The 8,170-nt window shown below is 58.6% G+C and overlaps 3 protein-coding genes across 3 annotated transcripts in view; all 3 read left to right on the top strand.

The window, feature by feature from the left end:
* Window positions 1–664: 664 nt before the first annotated feature.
* On the top strand, window positions 665–1,698 carry VDBG_02162 (superoxide dismutase; the record flags this gene model as incomplete). Its single annotated transcript, XM_003007928.1, has 4 exons — window positions 665–723; window positions 1,046–1,225; window positions 1,311–1,462; window positions 1,546–1,698. The coding sequence occupies 4 exons, from the start codon at window positions 711–713 to the stop codon at window positions 1,663–1,665; spliced, it is 465 nt and encodes a 154-aa protein (XP_003007974.1).
* Window positions 1,699–2,876: 1,178 nt separating this feature from the next.
* On the top strand, window positions 2,877–5,535 carry VDBG_02161 (staphylococcal nuclease domain-containing protein; the record flags this gene model as incomplete). The annotated part of the gene is made up of 2 exons (XM_003007927.1): window positions 2,877–4,461; window positions 4,592–5,535. The coding sequence occupies 2 exons, from the start codon at window positions 2,877–2,879 to the stop codon at window positions 5,533–5,535; spliced, it is 2,529 nt and encodes an 842-aa protein (XP_003007973.1).
* Window positions 5,536–6,994: 1,459 nt separating this feature from the next.
* Window positions 6,995–8,170, top strand: part of VDBG_02160 (transaldolase) — a gene marked incomplete at both ends in the record, with an annotated part of 1,617 nt that continues 441 nt past the window's right edge. The window contains 5 exons of the mRNA XM_003007926.1: window positions 6,995–7,104; window positions 7,346–7,364; window positions 7,428–7,439; window positions 7,546–7,829; window positions 7,897–8,160. Of these exons, the coding sequence (XP_003007972.1) occupies window positions 7,066–7,104; window positions 7,346–7,364; window positions 7,428–7,439; window positions 7,546–7,829; window positions 7,897–8,160 (618 nt within the window). The remainder of the gene's footprint in view (window positions 7,105–7,345; window positions 7,365–7,427; window positions 7,440–7,545; window positions 7,830–7,896; window positions 8,161–8,170) is intronic.

Here is an 8,170-nt window from a genome sequence, read left to right as displayed (position 1 = left end):
GCAATGCAGTCACGTATGAGCTTTCAGCGCTCGCGGTAATCACGGCAATGTTGTATCTTGAACGCAGTTCCCTGACAACGCGAGTGGGCGTCTCAAGGACACCCCACCTGACCCTCCGATCGTCGGGCGAAGGCCGTGGCAACACACGCTGGTCCGGCACCAACCGTCGGCCCCCCAATGGCCGGGGTTCTTCCTATGACGGCACTCGTGCTTGAGATGCAAGCCGACATTGGTAAGCATACCGTCCACGGACGGGCTTGTGAGTGTACCAAGCTACCTAGACTGGTCAAGCTGGCAACAGAGGAAGCTCTGGAGCTCGCGAAAGCGGGGCCAACCGCAGTACGTACTTTGTACAGGCGCTGTCATGGGCGAGCTTTCCGTGCTCGGATCTCCGACAGTCGCTGGAGTGATGCTGGTATTCCGAATTGAGGCAGCATCGGGCATTCCGCTGTGTGGGAGCACTGGGAGGGTCAGAAGAAGAGAAACGTGGTGAGGGGCAGAAGGAAGAGGGCAGACTGCCGAAGGGTGTCGTCAGAGATGTTTCTCCATAATAACGCCCCTCCCCAGGGCCCCCCATTCTCCAGCTAGACTTAACTCTTGCTCTCCCCCCTCTTCCTCTGTTGCGCCGCATACAAAGTTCTTTGAGCATCAACTGAGTCGTTTTCAAACCAAACAACAAACCCCAAAGAAACAAGAAAACAACCATCAAAATGGTCAAGGCTGGTAAGAAGGCGATCTCCCCCACCCTTTATAGCCCCGCGTGCCCGCCCGAGCTCCCAGATGCTGGGTCACGCTGTCGGAATGGAGGGGTCACGGCCACCCAAGCTGCGCTGGATTGAGCGAGTTTCTCGAGGAGAGGAGCTGTCGCAGCACCCTGATGGGCGCACCTCGCGTGTCTTGCCTTGCCTTCCCCGGAGAGCCGCGTCGATCGAGTGCGTGGCTCGTAGCCAATCCAGACGAGATCCTTCTTCCCCTTGTCGTTGTTGTCGTGCCATCAAGGTCCCGCCCTTCCCAGAAGCAGAAGACGCTGACCCGTTTGCTCCAGTCGCTGTCGTCCGTGGTGACTCCAAGGTCACTGGTACCGTCACCTTCGAGCAGGAGAGCGAGTCTGCCCCTACCCAGGTCTCGTGGGACATCTCCGGCAACGACGCCGATGCCGAGCGCGGCATGCACATCCACACCTTCGGTGACAACACCAACGGCTGCACCTCCGCCGGCCCTCACTGTGAGTCCTCGACCCCCGGCCTACCCCCTTGTCTTGTTTCTCGATCCCTTCAGACAATTGCAAGATGCTGACTGGCGTTCCGCAGTCAACCCCCACAGCAAGAACCACGGCGCGCCCTCGGACGAGGACCGCCACGTTGGTGACCTCGGCAACATCAAGACCGACGCCCAGGGCAACTCCAAGGGTTCCGTTCAGGACTCTTTCATCAAGCTGATTGGCCCCCACAGCGTTATCGGCGTAAGTTCACCCTGCCGTCTTGTCCGATACCCCAGGGTCATGGTACCGGCAAGCGAGGAAGGAATTGCAGCTGACAAGACTAGCGTACCGTCGTTGTCCACGGCGGCACCGACGATCTCGGCAAGGGCGGTCACGCCGAGTCCCTCAAGACTGGTAACGCCGGCCCCCGTCCCGCTTGCGGTGTCATCGGCATCTCCAACTAAGAGTTATGTCTGGCCGTTGCCTGAATAGCTGGGCGGACTTGAGGAGTGCAGGCCTTTCGAGGATTCGGATATGTTCATGGCTCTAAATACCAAATTGAATACGCCCGCACCGCACTTTCTGCCCGTCCAGAGACCGCTTAACCCAAACCTCATGTGTACTTGTGACCTGGTGCCTTGAGTGTCATCACAATACTGTGCTCGATTCCAGTCAAATTACTAGAGAGCTATCTATGACGGGCAGCTCGGAGTTGGCTGGCAACCCACGGTGTCGTTGTTGAAATGCACTGTGAGGGGTAGACATGACGTGACCGCCTTCTCGTCCTTCCACCATCCTTCCTGTCACAGTCGCTGGCATTGTAAACCAATGCAACAGAAACCCAATGTAAACGTTGCAAAAAATGCATCACGGTATCTTCAAGTCTTCCGTCTTGTCTAACGAGGCAAGGCATGTTCGTACAGCTCCACCATGACCCTGGGCTGAAGCTGTGACGCCTCGGCCAGCGGTGACTGGCATCGAGCCCCTCGCTTAAACAGCACCTAACCCCGAACCAGCCAGTAGGACCCCTGCCCGCTGCTGGTCCCCTGGAGCTCCTTCCCCACAGTTGCCCCTTCCCCCAGCCAAAATTGAGGCAAGCTGTTCAAAGTGAACGGCAGGCGCTCGTGTGTGTGGGTGGCCCAGCGCCAGACCGAGATCTCGTGCTCTCGAACCACTTTGAACCTTCGAAATCTCCTTTCTACCAACAACCATTCAAAAGTCGTGTGCCTCAGGGATTGCTTTCATCTTCTTTCAAACTTCATCCTACGTTTCAACATCCATCTCGGTGCTCGTCTTTATCGGTCCCGGTTCCAAGGTACGTGTCTGCCCAGTAGCTACGGTACCTAGCTTCCCCTTCCCGCCGGATCGGATCGTGTAGCTTCGCTTCCCCCCGCCGTGCCTGAGCTTCCTGCAGCTGCCCTATACGCGGTACCTTGCGGATGGCAGGCAATCCTACAGAAATCGCTGTCATTGTATCTTTCGATGAGGAGACGAGCTCGTGGCTCTGACTGCGAAGGCTCGCATTTCCATCATTGCTTTTTCTGCTGTCATTGCCCACCAAACCACCGTCACATTTTCCAGTCCGCTTGACCGCCTCAAGCTTGCGATCTGGACAAATCATATTCTAACGACCACAGGCCTCATAGAAGACCTCCCCCCCCGTATAGCCTTTACAATGTCCAAGACATTTTTCGCGAAGGTCAAGAGCGTGCTCTCAGGCGATACGCTGATCCTGACGAACCCTCAAAACCCCAAGGCCGAGCGAACTTTCTCCCTGGCCTTCGTTGACGCCCCACGTCTGCGCAAGGAGGGCGACGAACCCTACGCCTTCCAAGCCCGCGAATATCTCCGAGAAAACGTCGGCAAGCAGGTCCAATGTACCGTCCTCTACACCGTTCCCTCTGGTCGTGATTTTGGCACCGTCCTGCTGTCAAGAGAGGGCCCATCACTACCCGATGAGGCTGTCAAGGCCGGCTGGCTGAAGGTTAGGGAAGACGCTGGTCGCAAAGAAGAGTCGGAAGAGATTCTCGAACGCCTTGATCTGCTTCGTGGCCTCGAGGGCCAGGCCAGGAGCGAGTCTATCGGTGTCTGGTCTGGCTCTGGCGGCTCGATCCAGGTTCAAAATGACCTTGGCGGCCCTGAGTTCATGAACCAATGGAAGGGCAAGACGGTTGACGGCATCATCGAGCGTGTCCTCAGCGGCGATCGTCTTCTCGTCCGCCTGCTGCTCTCTGACAAGAAGCACGCTCAGGTCATGACGTTGCTTGCTGGTGTGCGCACGCCCGCCACGGAGAGGACAGTACAGTCCACCGGCCAGACGCAGCCGGCGGAGGAGTTTGGCAACGAAGCGAAGGCTTTTGTCGAGGAGCGTATGCTTCAGCGCAAGGTCAAGGTTGACATTGTCGGTGCCAGCTCCCAGGGCCAGCTTGTCGCTACCATCATCCACCCCAACGGTAACAAGAACATTGCCGAGTTCTTGCTGTCAGAAGGTCTTGCTCGCTGCAACGATTTCCACTCGACGATGCTCGGCGAGAAGATGGCCCCGCTGCGCGCGGCCGAGAAGACGGCTCAGGGCAAGAAGATCCGCCTGCACCAGAACCACGTCGCCAAGGAGGGCGGCGCTCAGTCTGACATGACCGTCACCAAGATTGTCGGTGCCGACACTATCATCGTCCGCAGCAAGGAAGGAAAGACGGAGAAGCGCATCAACTTTAGCAGCATCAGGGGCCCCCGCGCTGGCGAGCCGACCGAGGCGCCGTACAGAGACGAGGCTAAGGAGTTCCTGCGCAAGAAGGTCATCGCTAAGCACGTCCGTGTCAGCATTGATGGCCACAAGGCCGCCGCTGATGGCTTCGAGGCTCGCGACGTTGCTACTGTGACGGAGAAGAACCAAAACATTGGTCTGCTCCTGGTCGAGCATGGCTACGCCACGGTCATCCGCCACCGCAAGGACGACACGGATCGCGCTTCCAACTACGACGAGCTTCTTGCGGCCCAAGAGAAGGCCAAGGAGGAGAAGAAGGGCATCTGGTCGGGCAAGGCGCCCAAGATCAAGCAGTACATCGACGTCTCCGAGTCTCTGCAGAAAGCCAAGCTGCAGCTGGCTGGTCTCCAGCGCCAGAAGAAGGTTGCTGGTGTGGTTGACTTTGTCAAGTCTGGTTCCCGCTTCACCATTCTAGTTCCTCGCGAGGGCATCAAGCTTACCCTTGTTCTGGGAGGTGTGCGTGCCCCAAGGGCGCCCCGCAACAACGGAGAAGGCGGTGAGCCCTTTGGTCAAGAGGCGGCGGACCTCGCCAGCCGTCGCGCCAGCCAGCGCGACTGCGAGATCACCATTTACGATCTCGATAAGGTCGGCGGCTTCATTGGTGACCTGTACATCAACCACGAGAGACTTCGCCAAGGTCCTTGTCGAAGAGGGTCTCGCGTCCGTGCACGGCTACTCTGCGGAGAAGTCTGGTAACGCTGGTGAGCTGTTCCCGGCAGAGCAGCGTGCCAAGGAGGCTCGCAAGGGACTCTGGAAGGACTGGGACCCTTCGCAGGACGAGCAGGTCGAGGAGGCCGCACCCGCCGAGTCGCAGGACACGCCCGAGTCGTATGACAACAAGGCCAAGGACTACCGCGATGTTGTGGTCACGGAGATGGACGGCAACGGCAGGCTTAAGATCCAGGAGATTGGCAAGGGCACTGCAGCGTTGACGACGATGATGAACGAGTTCAAGAAGTTCCACATCGACTCGAAGAACGCCAAGCCCCTGGGAGACGCGCCCAAGACGGGCGAGTTCGTCGCGGCCAAGTACTCGGTTGACGGCCAGTGGTACCGCGGACGCGTCCGCTCCAATGACCGGGCCAACAAGGTGGCTGAGGTGCTCTTCATCGACTACGGCAACTCAGAGAAGATTGCGTGGAAGGACCTGCGCCCCCTTGACCAGCCGCAGTTCAGCACGCAGAAGCTCAAGAGCCAGGCCTCTGACGCGTCCCTGTCGTTTGTGCAGCTGCCGACGGCGCCCGAGTACTTCCGCGAGGCGCAGGACTTTATCGCCAATATCACCGGGGGCAAGGAGCTGGTGGCGAGCTTTGACTTTGTCGACACGAAGGAGGGCGTCAGCTACATCACGCTGTACGACTACAACTCGGGCTCCGGCAAGCCGGGCCCCAACGACTCGATCAACAAGGAGGTCCTCGCCGCCGGTGCCGGTCTTGTGCCGACAAAGCTCAAGGCGTGGGAGCGCAGCGGACAGCACGCGTCATACCTGAAGCACCTCAAGGAGGTGGAGTCGCAGGCCAAGCAGGAGAGGCAGGGCATGTGGGAGTACGGCGACATTACGGAGGATTAGAGACAGGTTCGGAGCGGTTGTGGTGGTGTAAGGGGCGGGGCGTCAAAAAACGGCTGGGTGGGTGCATCAAAAAGCAGATGTATGCTGGGAAGGCCATTTTGATTACAAGCGTACGCAGTGACGAAAGCTACGTGAAATGAAATGATAGTGAAGCCCAAAGATAACAGAATCGTGGCGGTCTCAGCGGTCTTGTGGTGTAGTTGTGATAGTGTGAATTTGCGCATGTCCGTGGAGTTGCGCGGTAATAGCACATTTGCGCCTTCAGCCTGCAGGGAGGGGGGCCATGGGTTGTAGTGTGTCGGGGGAGGCCGGCAGCTAGAGCTAGATGGCTAGACCTGCTGGGACCCTCGCTCTCTTTGCGCGACGGACCGGAGAGGCGGTCGCTCCCCATTGACGCGCATCCCGCCTTGAGTGGGGGTTTCCGTCTCCAGATCTCCCTTCAACAGAATTTCACCGTCGGGGGACAACCAATGGAAGTCTTTTCCGGGCACGTGGGCTGGACCTCTGGCAGCCGAGCAATTTTAAGTTGATAAAGAAAAAACCCCCAGCCACCGATTCATCCGGAGGCCAAGAGTGAGAGAGGGGGCGCTTATTTATCCCGTATATTTTCGATTCCAGCAGCGTAGCTCGGTGAGGTGAGGAGGGGCTCTGTGTAGCACTGACCGATTTGGTGAAGAGGTACAATTGTGTTTTTTCCGAGGTTACCTGTACATGTACCTACCCCTCCACCAAGCACTTACCCACCCACTTTGCTGTGACGGCTTAGGTGGGGGCGATGACGACAGGGGCCCTCTTGTATTGGAGAGGTAATTCCACCTCGCTGCGCAGTTTTGCCTGTGTAGCCATGGGCTCTGATTCTTTGCTGAATCATGCAGAGGCAGTAATGTCATGGGAGAGGCGGCGAGGCGAGCCAAGGCCGGCTGGCTCGGAGGGTCGACGGGGGGCGCGCATCGAATTGCCCGGATACAGGCGAGCGCGCGCGACATTTGGGGGATGTGATGGAGGCATGTACCTAAGGTACCTACTAAATGCACGTAGTAGGTAGGTACCTAAGGTAGGTAAGGTGAGGTAGAGAGGTTCTGGCTTTCCACCAGCAGGTCCGCTGTCGGCGGGGCGTCGCCTGGACCCCCCGTGGAAGTGGCCAAACAGAACCCCTCGACGGCCGGAGTGGGTACCCCGACAAAACAGCCGCCATATCGCCCACCCTACCGTATGGCGCGGGGCACCGTCAGAGCCAAGTGGGATGACTGATACCCACCTCACCCAAGCAGTAGTGGAAGGAGAGGGGGGGGGGTAGGTAGTGGGTGGGAGAGGTGACGGGGAAGGCGATCGAAGGTGTGTGACGAAGCTGGTGGGAGGGTTGAATGCGGGACAAATATTTCGCCCGTCTCCCTCTGAGCTGTTCCTCCTTTTTCCCAACAACTCATCACCTTTCCTCCCATCACCATACAAACTCTCCAGCCTGGTGCTGCCTTTACCAAACGTCGACCTCTATCTCAAGTCGCCAAGATACCCCAACACGCACATAACATGTCTTCCTCTCTCGATCAATTGAAGGCCTCCGGCACCGTGAGTTATTACCCCGCCATGCCGCCATCGGCGCATCGACGACCCTGGGGGCTGCCCCGCCGTGGCCGCGTGCTGGCGACGCCTGCGTTGCCTCGAGCTGCGGTGTTTTGAAGCCCTCGCCATTTCGAGGCTTGCGACGGCGGTGCTCTCCCCCTCGGGACGCATGGCACTGTTCCTTGCTGCTTTGGGATGGCTTCCAATTGATGAGCACACGCTGACCGTGATTTTTCCATTGCTTCAGGTTGTCGTCTCCGACTCCGGTAAGCTTGCTCTCCCCTCCCTCGGCTAGTTTGTCTCGAATGTCTGCTAATGAACCTCCCTAGGTGACTTTGCCTGTTAGTCCCTCTTCTTCCCCTTCCCCTTCCCCTCGTGCTCTTCTGGCAAGAGGCAGAAAATCGACTTGACAAGAGGACGCCAAAGCTAACCTTACCTCCCTTTCAGCCATCGGCCAGTACAAGCCCCAGGATGCCACCACCAACCCCTCTCTCATCCTCGCTGCCTCCAAGAAGCCCGAGTACGCCGCTCTGATCGACGAGGCCGTCCAGTACGCCAAGTCTAAGGGCGGTGACGTCGACCACCAGGTCGATGCCGCGCTCGACAGCCTCCTCGTCCAGTTCGGCAAGGAGATCCTCAAGATCATCCCCGGCAAGGTCTCTACCGAGGTTGACGCCCGCTTCTCCTTCGACACCAAGGCCTCCGTCGACAAGGCCCTTCACATCATCGAGGTAAGGCCAGACTCGAGACCAAAGGATCTCGCAGGGGAGGGGCAACACTTGCTAACAGCCACCACAGCTCTACGCCGAGCAGGGTGTTCCCAAGGAGCGCGTCCTCATCAAGATCGCCTCCACCTGGGAGGGCATCAAGGCCGCCGAGATTCTCCAGCGCGACCACGGCATCAACACCAACCTGACCCTCATGTTCTCCCTCGTCCAGGCCATCGCCGCTGCCGAGGCCGGCGCCTTCCTCATCTCCCCCTTCGTCGGCCGCATCCTCGACTGGTTCAAGGCCGCCAAGAAGCAGGAGTACACCAAGGAGACCGACCCCGGTGTCAAGTCAGTCCAGGACA

This window comes from Verticillium alfalfae, genomic scaffold (genome assembly GCF_000150825.1).
Source record: "Verticillium alfalfae VaMs.102 supercont1.2 genomic scaffold, whole genome shotgun sequence".
In the NCBI taxonomy this organism is placed as follows: domain Eukaryota; kingdom Fungi; phylum Ascomycota; class Sordariomycetes; order Glomerellales; family Plectosphaerellaceae; genus Verticillium; species Verticillium alfalfae.
Note: the sequence above shows the minus strand (reverse complement) of the source record. Positions and strands in the feature narration are given on the sequence as shown.